General features: G+C 49.6%; 1 protein-coding gene across 2 annotated transcripts in view; it reads right to left on the bottom strand.

Annotated features, from left to right (window-relative positions):
• LOC116873647 (cytochrome P450 4F22) overlaps nucleotides 1–15,542 on the bottom strand; it is a 57,269-nt gene that overhangs the window by 14,973 nt on the left and 26,754 nt on the right. Inside the window, exons 1-3 of one of the 2 annotated variants that reach the window (XM_032867505.1) lie at nucleotides 14,479–14,517; nucleotides 2,853–3,075; nucleotides 181–325 (exon numbers count right to left, since the gene is read on the bottom strand). In XM_032867505.1, the coding sequence (XP_032723396.1) occupies nucleotides 181–325; nucleotides 2,853–3,074 (367 nt within the window). In that variant the 5' untranslated portion in view covers nucleotide 3,075; nucleotides 14,479–14,517. Of the gene's footprint in view, nucleotides 1–180; nucleotides 326–2,852; nucleotides 3,076–14,478; nucleotides 14,518–15,542 lie in introns of those variants that run through there. The other variant, XM_032867504.1, reaches the window with a different exon arrangement.

The following is a 15,542-nucleotide window of genomic DNA, read 5'->3' as shown; positions in this document are numbered from 1 at the left end:
CTATCTTTTCCCATGCTATTCCCACTACCTGTATTACTATGGCTGCTTTGGTGAACTCCTATTCATCCTTCAAATCCCTGCTCAAATGGCCCTTCCCCTGGAGAGCCTGCATGCCTAGAAGCCCAGGTGAGCTCTGGGAGTTCAGGGCTTACCCATCACTCAAAGGCCCAGCCCACCTACCCGAGGCGCCCACTAGGGGCTTGATGTAGTCAGGGTGCACCAGAACCAACAGCGGCAACACAGGTCCAATCCACACCAGAATCACATGGTGCATGTTGTCCAGCACCTTCTTCTCATCTTGGAGACCCGTCTCATTTGGAAGATACTGCAGGGGGTGGTAGGGAAAGAGAGTGAGGAGGAGCCCAGCCCCAGCTTCCCCTAGCCTTTCCCTCCAGCCACATCCCCTGTCCTCCAAATGATCCCAGAATAGCTATAGGATTGGCTGATGAAGGCTGCACCTGGTAAGCCGGCATTTGCTCATCTGAGAAGTGGGGAAGAATGGAATCTCTGCCTGAGGGCGGTTGAGAAAATACATGAATGAACAAAATGAGAGAGCCCCGCACAAGGGCCTGACGCATAGCTGGTGTCCAAGAAATAAAAAACAGTAACCACAAGCACAATCATGCATTTATTGAGTACTTGCTCTGTTAGGAATAAAATTACTAGTATTGTTATTTTTTTTAAAAGATTTTATTTATTTATTTGAGAGAGAGAGTGAGAGAGAGCATGAGAGGGGAGAAGGTCAGAGGGAGAAGCAAACTCCCCGTGGGGCTGGGAGCCCGATGTGGGACTCGATCCCTGGACTCCAGGATCATGACCTGAGCTGAAGGCAGTTGCTTAACCAACTGAGCCACGCAGGCCCCCCTAGTATTGTTATTTTTAACACATACACAGGGTTGCAGTGTTAGGCACTGCTATGAACACTTTTCATATATTCATACCTTTCTCACAAACTCATACCTTCAAAATACACAAGTATTATGTGACCAAGTTGCTACGATTTTCCCCATTGTCCTTTGCTCAGAAAGGCCAAATGACTTGTCTGAAGTGACAGGTGAGTCAATGTCTTGGCTTGGGCTTCCCCAGAGGCAGGTCTTGAGACAAGAGCTCTAGCTAGAGCTAGTGGTTCATTTGGAGGGGGATCCCCCAAAAACGTGGGCAGGGGGCTATGGAAAGTGAGACAGGGAGGGAAGGCAGCCAGTAAAGGGGGAGTTGCCGAGAGAGTTATGGCCATGGCAACTCAGTGCTCCGTCTTCCTGGGGACCTCTAGGGGACACGTGAATCAACGTCAACCCAGCAGAGGACGAGTAAGCTGGAGTGTTTACACGTCAACTCCTACCGTCCCATAGTCACTGGCTGGGGGTCACTCCCGGGGCATCAACTCTCAAGCCCACAGTGCACAGTGTGAGAGAAAGCCCTAGAACGCAGGTTCTGGCAGCTGGAGGTCAGGCCATCACATCCAGAAATGAGCCCAAGGATCCGGGCAGGCACCGGCGTCTCCGGCCACAGCGGCAAAGCCAGGATCTGAACAGAGGCCCCCAGGCTCCAAAATGCATGCTCTTAACAAACACGGGGCAGAAGTATGTCAGGCCCAGGGTCAGAAGGATCTGAGCTCAGATCTGCTCACAGCAGCTGTGTGACCTTGGTTGAGTCACTTAACCTCACTGAGCTCCAAAGATCAAATCCATAATATTGGGTAGATCCATCCCTATTCCACGGGCTGTGAGAATTAGGGGAGAGCTCAGGTATTAAGGGACCTAACCCCCTGCCTGGCCAAACGCAAGGCCCAGCAATTGCCAATCAAATGAATAAATGAATGGGTGAACAAGTCAGCAAATGACTTCTCTCTGGCTCCTGTGTCTCCTTCTCAACCAGGTTCACCCTGAGCCCATCTACACCCAAGAGAAACCATGGAATCACTGAGAACTCATGGCCCCAGGAGGCAGGCTGGGTCCACATGGTCAAGGTTGGATTTCAGAACTGGCCCTGTCCAACTGCCCTTGAACTGCCTCTCTGAATTCCACATCTGCCCAGGTATGAGGCCTGAACCAGGAATTCTCCACAACTGTCCCTCTGTTTCCTTGAGGCCTGGAAGGGGGACCAGATGAGGGCTATAGCCAGTTAGGAGCTGGACTGTAGGACCCTAAAAGCCTCAGGATTCTGGCTTCCTCTGACCTCTGAAGCCCTTCTAGAAAAGTGCAGGTTTCATCATCCCAAAACAAGAGGAGGCAGAGAGTACAGAGCTAAGAGCAGAGACTCTAGAGACAGATGGCCTGGGTTTGAACCCCAACTCTGCCACCGACAAGCTGTGTGTCATAGGGCCAGCTACTTAACCTCTCTGTGCCATAATAGTCTCAGAAGCAAAACGGGGGTAGTCTTGGGAACCACCTCTGAGGACTGTCAAGAGGACAGAGTTAATATTTTTAAAGCACCTGACCTAATGCTTAACACCTGTGTGTGAAGTAAGACATGAAAGGGAAGGTAAGAGAATGAGAGAGAGGGTACAAACACATGGGGGGGGGTGCAGGGGCAGAGCAACAACGTGGACAGGAGATCCCCCCACCCCCGCCTCCTGCCTGGGGATCACAGAACCTGACAACCTTCACAGGCACTTGTACCTGTTGCTAAGCAATGGCCTGAAGTTACAGAGAAAACGTTAGAGTCATTCTGCCTCATCCCAGCTGTGTAACCTCTGGTAAAATGCTTGCCCTCTCTGAAACCCTACTCGATCCTGTAAAATGGGTCTGTTCATGGCTCCGCATTCTTGGGGGATGAAGGAAACAGTCAGGTCCATCATCCTTACTGAATACCGGGGACTTGCCCAGTCCCCCTGCCCGGCCACACACACGTACCATGCCTAGATGGCCCAGCAGCCAGTTGCGCCGGGGCGGCTGGGGGAAGCAGCTCAGGCGGCGGCAGGTGATATAGAAACGCCAGCAGAGCCTCAGGAACTGCATCAGCAGGCGGAAGAGGAAGAAGAGCAGGGAGAGGAGGAGCACAGACACTGCATACAGGCGGAACGTGGTCTTCTCCACTCCCAGGAGGTGCAGCACGTGTTCTGTGATGGGCAGCATCCTGAGAGGACAGACGGGATGAGGGGGGTCAGTGCAAGTAGGAGCCATCCTCTGGCCATGTGTGCACCACACACAGGATGACCTGTGGATTCAAGCAGCGTGTACTTGGCACACAGTAGGTGCTTAATACACAGGAGTCCCAGACCCCAAGGATACCTCTCAACCTTCCCCCAGCAGTGACCTTCAGCTAGCTAGCCAGATGAATGCACCAGTGCCCGGTCCACATGCCCTCAGCTTTGACTTTGCATGGCATCCCTCCTGACTCCTTGCCCATATGTGGATGGCCAGAGTGTTGGAAAATTTAAACACACACACACACACACACACACGTTGAAAGCAGCTCTTAACAAACAACTGATAAATGTTGCTGGATAGATACATTCTCCCTTGGGGGTGCCATGACCCTGAGATGTGGGCTCCACATGAGCCACCAGGCTTCCCCAGGGGGATTAAACCCTAGCTGCCCACCACAGGAACTTTCTCTATTAGATGCCTCCCTTCCCTTGTCTGGCCTCTTTTTCTTTTTTATTTAATTCATGTGAGATTCACCCAACATAAAATGAACCATTTGAAAGTATAATTGCCCCTGAAAAATGAAAGGGTTAGGGGTACCAAACCCACAAAGCAGTCAGAATTCCATATATAACTTCTGACTCCCCAAAATCTTAACTACTAATAGTCTACTACTGACTGGAAATCCTACTGACAACATAAAGTCAATTAACACATATTTTGTATATGTATTATATGCTATATTCTTACAGAAAAGTCAGCTGGAGAAAAGAAAAGATTACAAAACTCTTAAGAAAGAAAATCCATTTATGGGACTGCACTGTAAAAATTCCACATATAAGCAGACCTATGCAGCTCGAACCCGTGTTGTCCAAAGGCCAACTGTGTACAATTCAGTAGCATCTAATACATTCACCGTGCAACTACCCCCTCAATCTAGCTCCAAATTTTTTCCTCACCCCGAAAGGAAATCCCATCCCAATGAGTCATTCCCCATTCGCCTGTACTTTCAATCCCTGGCAACTGCTAATTTGCTTGCTTGCTTGCTTGTTTTCTCTCTCTCTCTTCCAAGTAGGCTCCATGCCCAGCGCAGAGCCCAATGCAGGGCTTGAACTCACGACTCTGAGCTCAAGATCTGAGCTGAGACTAAAAGCTGGATGCTTAACCGACTGAGCCACCCAGGCACCCCTAATCTGCTTTCTGCTTCTACGGACACTTTGTTTCATATCAATGGGATCATCTATTATGTGACTATTTGTGTCTGGCTTCTTTCACCCAGCAGTGATGTGTTCAAGGGTCATCCTCATTGTAGCGTGCATTGGAACTTCATGTCTTGCACTGCTGGGTAATATTCCATTGTCAGGATGTATCACAATTTGTTTATCCATTCACCTGTTGATGAACACCTGAACTGCTCCCACCTCCGCTGATTGTGAAATGTGCAGCTATGAACACGCATGTACAGGTACGTGTCAGAGTCTCTGTTTTCAATTCTTTGGGGTTCACTTCCTTTTTCCTTACTGGTATGTTCTGTGGTCACTTCCCAAATAAGCTCCTTGCACTCAAATCCTTGCCCGAGGGTCAGCTCTTGAAGGAACCCAAATAAAGTGGGTAGGAAACAATAGTATTAATAACACAGTGACCAGGTGTGGAGCATTGCAATGAGCCATGCGCCACACTCAGGGATGTGCATGCCTCGTTTTATGGAATCTTAAAGGGCACTTAGGTTTTACCTTCTCTCCATTTTCTGGACAATTGAATCTCAGTTCCTCTAATTAAAGAGAGATTGGAGCTAGCAGAGGCCCCCTGAACCCCCACCAACGGCCAAACTCCATCACTTTGGGGGCTCACAGACCTCAGACAATGACAAGGACATTCCTGAAAATGGATGGGTTCTGTCTTCATCTCTACTTTCCACTCAGTCCAACCAGCCAAGGGTTCCACCTCTGTGTTCCACCTCCTGGGGCAACATAGCTAAAGGAACCCTGAACTCCAGGTCCTCACCAGTCCCCACCCACTCCTGACCATGTTTCCCTCCATTAGGGTCTCAGACCCACTGGCTCTTCTATCAGCCAATGCCCAACTATATCCTCCATACATAAGATGTATGGGTGGGTCATCACCAAATTTGAAGAGCCCCCCCTGGGTTGGTCTGACTTACATTATAAGTCATGCAGATGATATGACCAATCATGAGGATGGCTAACATCAAGAAAAGAAATGAGAATTGGCAAAAATGCAGAGAAACCTTGAACCCTTATGCATTGCTCGTGGGAATGTAAAATGGAGTCACTTTGCTGTGGAAAACAGTATGGTGGTTCCTCAAAAATATCAAACATAGGGGTGCCTGGGTGGCTCAGTGGGTTAAAGCCTCTGCCTTCAGTTCAGGTCATGATCCTGGGGTTCTGGGATCAAGCCTCTCATCGGGCTCTCTGCTCAGCAGGGAGCCTGCTTCCTCCTCTCCCTCTGCCCGCCTCTCCACCTACTTGTAATCTCTGTCTTTCAAATAAATAAATAAAATCTTTTTAAAAAATATTAAACATAGAATCACCATATGATCCAGCAATCCCACTTCTAGATAGATCCCAGTCAGTTAAGTATCTGCCTTCAGCTCAGATCATGATCCCAGGGTTCTGGGATCAAGTCCCGCATCAGGCTCCTTGCTCTGTGAGAGGAGCCTGCTTCTCCCTCTGCCGGCTACGCCCCCTACTTGTGCACTCGCTCGCACTCTCTCTCTCTCATTCTCTCTGACAAATAAATAAATAAAATCCTAAAAAAAAAAAAAAGAAAGAAGAAGAAGAAGCAGGGACTCAAACAGATATCTGCACAGCCATGTTCATAGCAGCATTAGTCACAATAGCCAAACAGTGGCCATAATATGGTCCATTCATACAGGGGAATATTATTCGGCTCTAAAAAGGATTCTGACACCTGGTAAAACATGGATGAACCTCGAGGACATTATGTTAAGTGAAATAAGAGACACAAACAACAAATGCTAGGTGATCTCACTTAAAAGAGGTCTCTAGAGGAGTCAGATTCAGAAACAGGAAGTAGATAGTGGGCTTGAGGGGTTGGGGGAGTGGGGGGCTTGAGGGGCCCAGGGGCAGGAGTTAGTGATTAACAGGGACAGAGTTTTAACTGAAGAAGATGAAAAGTTCTGGAGATGGACAGTGGTGACAACTGCACAACAATGTGAAGGTACTTAATACCACTGAACTATACACTTAAAATGTTTAAGATAATAAATGTTATGTGTATTTTACCACAATTAAAAATCTTTTTTATTTTTTTAAAGATGTATTCATTTATTTGGTGGGGAGGGGCACAAGGAGAGGGGAGATAGAATCCCAAGCAGACTCTGCCCTAAGCATGGAACCCAATGTGCGACCCAATCCCACAACCCTGAGATCATGACCTGAACTGAAACCAAGAGTTGGACACCTAACTGACTGAGCCACCCAGGTGCCCCAAAAAATCTTTTGAAAAAGACGGACTAGCTGGTGTAGGCGATATGCCCCCTGGAAGGCCCAGGTAGGAGTGGAGGTAGGAAGCAAATAACCTCTCAAAATGAAGCCCAGAGAGCTCCAAGTCACAAGTCCCAGGCAGAAGGTCATGGGCAGCTCCAGGTGACACACTCGCCAGGGAGTAGCTGTGGATATTTGTTTCTTTACTGATTTAATAGAGGGTCATGATTCTCCCCCAGCATGCCAGGGAAGGCAGCCAGTGATTACGATCCAGAACTGCGAACTCTAATGCTCTCATATGCCAGGCTTCTCACCAAGTGTTCTATTTGCATTTCTTTGCCATTCAGTTGGCAAATCATGTTTGATCTCCTCCTATGTGTGTGACTCTGTTCTGGGCATGGGGATGTAATGGTGAGCCGGACACACATGGTCTAGGCCCTTAAGAGAGGTGGCCACCAAGAGACATGACAGAACACCATGTAAACACACTGCATGTCTTGAAAGAGGTAAAGCAGGTTTGGGAGTGCCTGAATATGGGCCCCCCAAAGACGTCAGTTCTCTGAAACCTAGGAATGAGACCTTTTATGGCAAAGTCTTTGCAGATGGGACTAAGTTAAGGGCCTAGAGATGAGAAGAATAGCCTAGATTGTCTTGGTTGGTCCCAGCTGGAATGACAGATGTCCTTACAAGAGAGAGGCAGAAGGATAGGGGCACCTGGGGGGCTCAGTTGGTTAAGCATCCAACTCTTGATTTTGGCTCAGGTCCTGATCTCAGGGTCATGAGATCAAGCCTCACATAGGGCTTAGCAGGGAGTCTGCCTGAGATTCTCTCCCTCTGCCTCTGCCCCTCTCCCCACTCATGTGCTCATGCTCTCTCTCTCTCTCTAAAACAAAAGAGAGAGAGAGGCAGAGGGAGATTTGACACACTGAAGAGGAGAAGGCTATGCAAAGATGCAGGCAGACCCTGGGACACTGGAGTCACCAGAAGCTGGAAGAAGTAGGAAACAGATTCTTCCCTAGAAACTTCAGAGGGAATGCGGCCCTGCCAACACCTGGATTTCAGACTTCTGGCTTCCAGAACTATGAGATAATAAGTGTGTGTTGTTTTAAGCCCCCCAGTTCATGGTAAATTGTTACAGCAGCCACAGGAAGTTCATACACAGCATAAGATGATACAGACCAATCCTTTTAGATAAGGTGGTCCAGGAGGGTTTCTCTGGCGAGGGGCTAGTTGGGCAGACATCTGAATGAAGAACCTAAAGGAAAGGGGCTTTCCTATTAAATGCACATGTGTGCACACACACACATAACTGGGTTCTATCTAATCCTGACTCCACTGACTAGCTGTGTGGCCTGGGCCTCAGTTTCCCTAACTGAAACTGGAGGTGACTGTAAAAGATGATTCTGGGATCCACCCCAGTGTGACCTTCTCCTGTGTGTGGCCTGGAGTCAGGTGGTGTCGCCACTTTGGCAGACCCAAGACTTCTGGGTCCTCTCTAACCCCTGGGCAACTTGACTGCAGTCTGGCTGCCATCCCAGACACCAGAGTCACCTTTCTGAAGGTCTGTCTTCACTCCACTGCTCTAACACCCTCCATGGCTCCCCACTGCCCTCAGTCTGGCATTCAAAGCCCTTCAGGAGCTGACCCCTGCCCATCTTCCACTTCAGCCATAAAGATCCCACTTCTCAAGATGTTTTGGACCCCTTCACCCAATTTGTAAATGTTGGAGTTCCTTAGGACTGGTCCTGAGTCATCTCTTCCTCTCTCTCTCTCTCTCTTTATAGACCCTAGGAATCTCACCCCCTCCCATGGTTTTTGTGACCTTGTCTCTGAGGTGCCACCCATGTCTCGACAATGCTCCTAATGGTCCAGCCACCTCCTGGATGTCCCACAGGGGCGTATCCCAGGCTGTCATATTCACCTCACCTGCTTCCTCCCTCTCGTCCCACATCCAATCTGTTATCAGGTCCTGCCAATAGTCTATCTTAAATATCTTTCACACCCATTTGCTTTTCTCCATCCCATTATCCCAACCCGTGTCAGGCCGCCAGTACAGTAGCCTCCTCCCATTGGTCTCCCTAGTTCCCTCCTGCCCCACTGCAGCAGTCCACTTTCTACACAGCAGCCAAAGGGATCTTCCTAAAATTAAATCAGATCACACCCTGTTCGAAATACTCCCATGGTTCCCCATAACACTCTAAACACAATTCAGATTCCTTCCCACGGACTACAGTGCCCTGAGTCCCTCGCCCCTGTAGGACCCCTCCAACTCTCTCCCACCGCCCTCCCCCTCACTCACTCAACTCCAGCCACTCTGATCACAGGCCAAGTTCATTCCCCTTTCAGAGCCTTTGCACATGCCTTTCCCCCAGCTCTGTGTATAAGGGCTTCTCCTCATCCTCCAGGCCTACCTCTGCTCGGACAGTCCAGTTTTTACCACAATCAGCCACCTCCCTTATTGAGCACCATCTGTGTGCAGTGGCTCTCTGGGTCATTTCTTTCATCCTCCTAGTAGCCGCCAAAGGCAGTGGGGGGTCTTCTGAATGGAGTCACAGCAAGAACCTCTACCCCCACCCAGAAAAATCCCAGCTGATATCCTGACAAAGGAAATATCTTCCCGAAAAATTGAAATGGGAGTGAGCTGCAACAAGAGAAAAGACCAGCTCCCAAAGAAAGGAGCCTGCTCCAGGTGGGTGGGCCAGGGAGGGGAGTTCTGAAGTACCGGGCCCACCCCCTTCTGCCAGACGTGGGCTACAGCTCTTCCCAGGACAGACTCTGCTCCAAGCAGAAAGACACACACTATAGATCGCCAACTGGTTGTCATCCTGAGAGCCTCCATCTTCTCATCTGCAAAATGGTAACAACAGCAAGAAGTCCATCTGTTGCTCATGGGAAAAGCTCAATAAATTGGGGAAGTTGAGTCCTCTGCTTTCTGTAGCTGGGTTCCTCTTGCCCCTCTCCAAACAAGAGCACACCTGCCAAGCCCCCCCACCAAAAAAGTGCTACAAAAAGTTTTGAGGTGGTACAGCCACTTTGGGAAATAGGTTGGCTGTTCCTCAAAAAGTTAAACATAGAATTGGCAGTTCCAAGGGGTGCCTGGGTGGCTCAGTTGGTTAAATATCTGCCTTTGGCTCAGGTCATAGGGTCAGGGCCCTGGGATCAAGCCCCACATAGGGGGGAGGGTCCCTGCTCAGTGCGGAGTCTGCTTCTCCCTCTCCCTCTGCCGCTTCTCCTGCTTCTGCTCTCTCTCTCAAATAAATAAAACCTTAAAAAAAAAAAAAAGAAACTGGAAGTTCCTCTCCTAGGTATATAGTCAAAAGAATGGAAAACATACTCTGATAGTTGTATATAAATATGCATAGCCACACTATTCAGAATAGCCAAAAGGTAGAAACAATCCAGAGGTTCTTCAACAAATGAATGGATGCGTATCATGTGGCATATTCATGCAATGGAATATTACTCAGCCATGAAAAGGAATGAAGTCCTGCTATAGATACACAAAAATGAACCTCAAAAACATTACACTGAGTGAAAGAAGCCACATATAAAAGGCTTAGCATGTCTGACCCCATTTAAAAATGTTCAGGCAAATCCAGAAAGACAGCAAGCAGACTGGTGGTTGCCTGGGGCTGGGGGAGAAGCAAGTGACTGCTAACAGGGATGGGATCTCTCCTTTTGGCGAGATGAAAATATTTTGGAGCTAGATAGAAGTAATGGTTGTACAACACTGTGAATGTGCTAAATGCCCCTGAATTTTTCATTTTTAAAGAGTTATTTTATATGAGATAAAGTTTGCTTCAATATTTAAAAATGAAAAATAAAGAGGCTTTGAGGACCCATGAGAAATTTATCATGATGGTTACCTCTGGAAGGGGCTTAGAAAAACTGGAGGGGGGAGGAGAAGGGAAACTTAACTTTCTCTGTCCGTCTTTGGGACTTTTTGACTTTCTATAATATGAGCACATAATGTTCATTCAAAAATGTTTTAATTAAATATAAAGATTAAATAATAAATAAATAAATATAAAGATGAATCAGTTGCCTGTACAACCCAAAGAATGAGTTCTAATGTAAACAATGGACTTTAGTTAATCATACTGTGTTTACATTGGTTCATCAGTTGTAAGAAACATATCACCCTAGGGGTACCTGGGTAACTCAGTTCGTTAAGCATTCAACTCTCGGTTTTGGTTCAGGTCACAATAAGTTATAGGATTGAGCCCCATGTCTGGCTCTGCGCTCTGAGCTCAGCACTCAGCAGAGTCTGCTTGAGGTTCTCTCTCTCCCTCTCCCTCTCCCTATCCCCCGCTACTACTCTCTCTAAAATAAACAAATAAGCAGGGTGCCTGGGTGGCTCAGTCAGTTGGGCATCCACCTTCAGCTCCGGTCATGATCCCAAGGTCCTAGGATCAGGTCCCATGTTGGGCTCCCTGCTCAGTGGGGAGTCTGCTTCTCCTTCTGCCCCTTCCCCCTGCTTGTGTGCTCTCTCTCTCTCTCGTGCTCTCTCTCTCTCAAATAAATAAATAATATATATTTTTTAAAGATTTTATTTATTGGGACGCCTGGGTGGCTCAGTTGGTTAAGCGGCTGCCTTCGGCTCAGGTCATGATCCCAGCGTCCTGGGATTGAGTCCCACATCGGGCTCCTTGCTCGGCAGGGAGCCTGCTTCTCCCTCTGCCTCTTTCTGCCTGTGCTCGCTCGCTCTCTCTCCCTCTGTCTCTGACAAATAAATAAATAAAATCTTTAAAAAAAATTAAAAAAAAAGATTTTATTTATTTATTTGACAGAGATCACAAGTAGGTGGAGAGGCAGGCAGAGAGAGAGGAGGAAGCAGGCTCCCCGCTGAGCAGAGAGCCCGATGTGGGGCTCTATCCCAGGACCCTGGGATCATGACCTGAGCCGAAGGCAGAGGCTTTAACCCACTGAGCCACCCAGGCGCCCCATAAATAATATATTTTTTTAAATTCTGTAAAAAGTAAATAAACAAACAAGAAAATATTTTTTAAAAAGAAACATATCATAATGGAAGATGTTAACAGTAGGGCAAATTGTGGGAAGTTGAAGGGTGTTTTGGGACTCTTACTGCACAATTTTTCTGTAAACCTAAAACTGCTCTAAAATATAAAGCCTATTTAAAAGTTAATTAGTTGAGAGGCACCTGACTAGCTCAGTCAGTAGAGTGTGTGACCCTTGATCTCAGAGTTGTGATTTTGAGACTCACATTGGGTGTAGAGATTACTTAAAAAGATTTTTCAATGGGGCGCCTGGGTGGGTCAGTCAGTTAAGAGCCTGCCTTCAGCTCAGGTCATGATCCCAGGGACCTGGGATATAGCCCCACATCAGGCTCCTTGCTCAGCAGGGAGCCTTCTCCCCCCTCCCCTCTGCCTGCCTGCCACTTCCCCTGCTTGTGCTCTGTCTCTCACTATCTCGGTGTGTGTGTCAAATAAATAAATGAAAGCTTTAAAAATTGTTTTTTCAAAACTTTTTTTAAGTTAATTAGTTGAAATTAATGAAAAATTAATAAAGATGCTTCAGTTGGGGAGAGGGTGTTCTGGGGCTCAAAGAGCTGTTTCTTTCTTGATGTGGGTTCTGTGACATGTATGGGTTCAACTTGCAAAAACTTATACTTCAACTTAAAAAATTAAAAATAAAATGTTGTTTTGGGACTGCATCTCTCTTAAAATGGGCATTTTTGATTCAGACAAGCCTGGATTCAAATCACAGCCCTGCCCCTCCCCAAGTAAGCAGCCTTGAATAGAGTCTGGTCCCCTCCCCACAGCCTCTGTTTGCCAGTCTGTGAAATGGGTTAATAACAGCAGGTCCGATACTTCTTAAGGTTGTTTGGGACACTTCAGCGAGATGAGGTTTGGCAGGAGGCATGCAAATTTTAGCCATCATTCCTATTTCCATTATCACTCTTTTATTGGAGGCAGAGAAATTCAAAGCTGACACTCTCAGGATGCTCCAAGAGGCTGGCAAACCCGCTCCTCTGGTGCATCAGACACCAGGCAAGGACACCCAGTGGCCCCACCCTGGCAGAAGTGGCCCCACCTGTCCTCCTGGGGCCGGCATTATCTGAAAACTGAGGTGCCAGGGACTGGCTCAGTGGCCCACGCCCATGGAGCGCTGGTTTGTCAGGTTAGCCCGGCCTCCTGTCAGGGACTTGTCTTACAAGGTGTGTGGGCTCCTGAGAAGGAATGCAGGACACAACTCCACACCCCCCTCCCGCCAGAAACCACATATCTGCCTTTCCTTGAACCACAGGTCCTGGAGCCCACTGGCAGCCTGGCAGCCAAGACCCCCAACACTGACTCCACTGCCCCATACCCTCGCCCTGCCCTGCACTCACTCCGGAAACCTGTAGTTGAGACGACCTACCCCCATCCCTGCTCACAGCACCCCCTTTCTATGCCAAAGGGCTGCCTGACACCAGAGACTCCCAAACTGCCTAGAAGTCTGAGCTGAGAGGAGGCTTACTCCAAATTTCTGGGGTTCTGAGAAAGAACTTCAAGGGGCATTTCTAAGGGCAGAGCCAAGTTGGCCAATGGAAGTGGGAAGGAGAGTTTTACTACAGTTTTGGGCATATGTAGGCTTTTGCCTGCAGCTTCCTTGGCCCAAAGGAGATCCTAACAGAAAACGAAGTTTAAAAAAAAAAACTACCAGTAATCTAGATCATTCCAGAACTGCAATTGCCTCAGCCCACCATCCCAACCAAGTGTGACCACACTTGGACATGAGCCTCAGAAAGGATTCCGTAGCCTCTGCCTTTTAGCTGTGTGACCTCAGGGGAAGGTCTGCATCTCTCTGAGCCTAAATTTCCTCATATGTAAGACAGGAACTATATTACCCACTTCACGGGGCTTTGATGATAATGCCATGTTTTTAGAGTACTCAGCTCAGCACTTGGCACACAGCAAGCCCTTGATCATATATGCCTCTTACTGCTGTTGAGGCTGCCACCATGTTCACTACTGTTGCCCAGCCATCTGGGATTTGGAGAATGGAGCCCAACACTTGCCAGGGAGAAGTGGGGTCCCATTCTCTGTCTGCGGAATCATCCGAGCCCCTCTGTGGATACCAACCCAGGTCACCACTGGACACCAGCCCAGAGCTAATGTTACCTTTCAGAAACCCAAGCTGGGCTGTACAGACAGACTGGGGCCATCGGAAAGTGCCCAGGACTTTGGGGTCAGACAGGATGGGTTTGTTCAAATCCCAGCTCCCCCACTGTTTCCCTGTCTCCTTCCCACCTCCAGCCTGAGACTCCCCAGCTGGCGGGCCTCAGCCACCAGGCATGGTCTGGGCTGGCTAGCCAACCCCTGGTCCAAGCAGGGAGGGTGAAGCCCTGGGACACCAACGACCATAGATCTCTCCAGCATCCAGCAAAAACATCAGCCAGTATGGGGCTTAACTACGGGGCTTAACACAACCCTCACTGCCAACTCTGGGGGCCCAGGAGGGCATCTCCTCTTCTCATAAAGGGGGATTTGAAGGCTCTGTGCCTACCATGGGTGGGTAGAGGGGCCATGAAGACAGCAAGAACACAAGCGTAAAGTCCATGAGTGAGACGATGTCCGGTGACTCCAATCAACCCTAGGAGACGGACTCAGCGGTCCTGATGCGGAGGGGTTTCTTCTTGAGGTCCCTTCCCACCACGGATACCCAGAAAGGATACTCCCAGGACTCCGAGGCGAGCACTGAAAAAAATGCGCTCACACGCTGCGACCGTCGGAGACACGCCCACATCCCCCCTAGACTGGCGTCCGGAACCCGCAGCCGCCGCTGGGGTCCCGGGGCTTCCTGGCCGCGGCCGGGCACAGACAGACTTTCTCTGGCACACTGCGGGCACCCGCGCCAGGCGCCTCGGGTTACCGCGCAGCGCTGCGGCCGCGCTCGGGTTACCGCCCCTCGCGCTCACTCACCTCGCGGGTCTCGGCCTCCCGCCCTCGGTCCGGATCCGCCAGCACAGCAACCTCAGCTCTGACCGCTCCGTCCCGCCGTCTGGCCCTTTAACCCCGCCCGGTCGAGTCTCGAGGCCCGCCCCCGGCCCGCCCCCGGCCTGGCCAGCCTCTGGGCGGGGACCAAGGCTGGGCCCCAAGAGATGGAGAGAACCAGAGACAGAGACGTGGAGGCATGGAGAACGTCAGAGAGGGAAAGGAACAGAGCCAGAGATGGTGAGACTGACAGGTGGAGAGATGGAAAGACACAGGCAGAGACAGCGGAAGAGACGTGTGGAGATGCAAAGACTTGGACACCCAGCAGCCCCACACCATCATATTCCCTGCCCCTCTGCTGGTGCCTGGCTCTAGTTGTTGCCCAGATACCCCTGTGGCCCGCTCCTTAACACCCCGCTTCTACACCAGTACCCCGCAAAGCTCCCACCTCAGGACCTGCTCCCAAGCTTGGAAAGGGGTCCCTAAGTCAGCAACCCCGAGGCCCCACCAGGCTCCCAGGAATCCTCAGACTCCATTGGCCTTTGGGAGCCAGCCCTTATGTTCCCTCTGGATCCAAACCACCCTCCTGGGGCTGCTTCCTCCAGGATGACCTCCAGCCTGACCAAGGAGCACCAGACTCTGGTCCCGCTCCTCCCACCCCACCCACCCACTGTCAGCCAACTTGACCATCCCGCTAGGATGTTGTCCTTGGCCAGTTTATCTGCTCCAGATGAGTCCAGACAAGGTCAGCCCCACCCCTGGATGTGAAACAGAGATACCATTCCTGGTTCGGTGGGTGGATGGTTGGACGGGTGGCTGATCTGGGCAAATGGGCCGGCAGATGGAAGGATTCACAGCTGGCCTTTGGCTCTCCACTGCCTCCCCAGGGCCAAAAGATCTTGCACATACTTGATACCCAGGAAATAGCTGTCAAAGGGAAAAAAAAAAAAAAAAAACCCACGGGAGACTGAAGAGATCAAAGGCTCCAGCCATAACTGCCGTCTCATCTGGAGAAACTAAGGCAAATGTTGTGGGCTGGAGGAAAGGCATGA

This window comes from Lontra canadensis, unplaced genomic scaffold (assembly GCF_010015895.1).
Source record: "Lontra canadensis isolate GAN:19392208 unplaced genomic scaffold, GSC_riverotter_1.0 scaffold35, whole genome shotgun sequence".
In the NCBI taxonomy this organism is placed as follows: domain Eukaryota; kingdom Metazoa; phylum Chordata; class Mammalia; order Carnivora; family Mustelidae; genus Lontra; species Lontra canadensis.
This window is presented reverse-complemented; position numbering and strand designations above follow the sequence as displayed.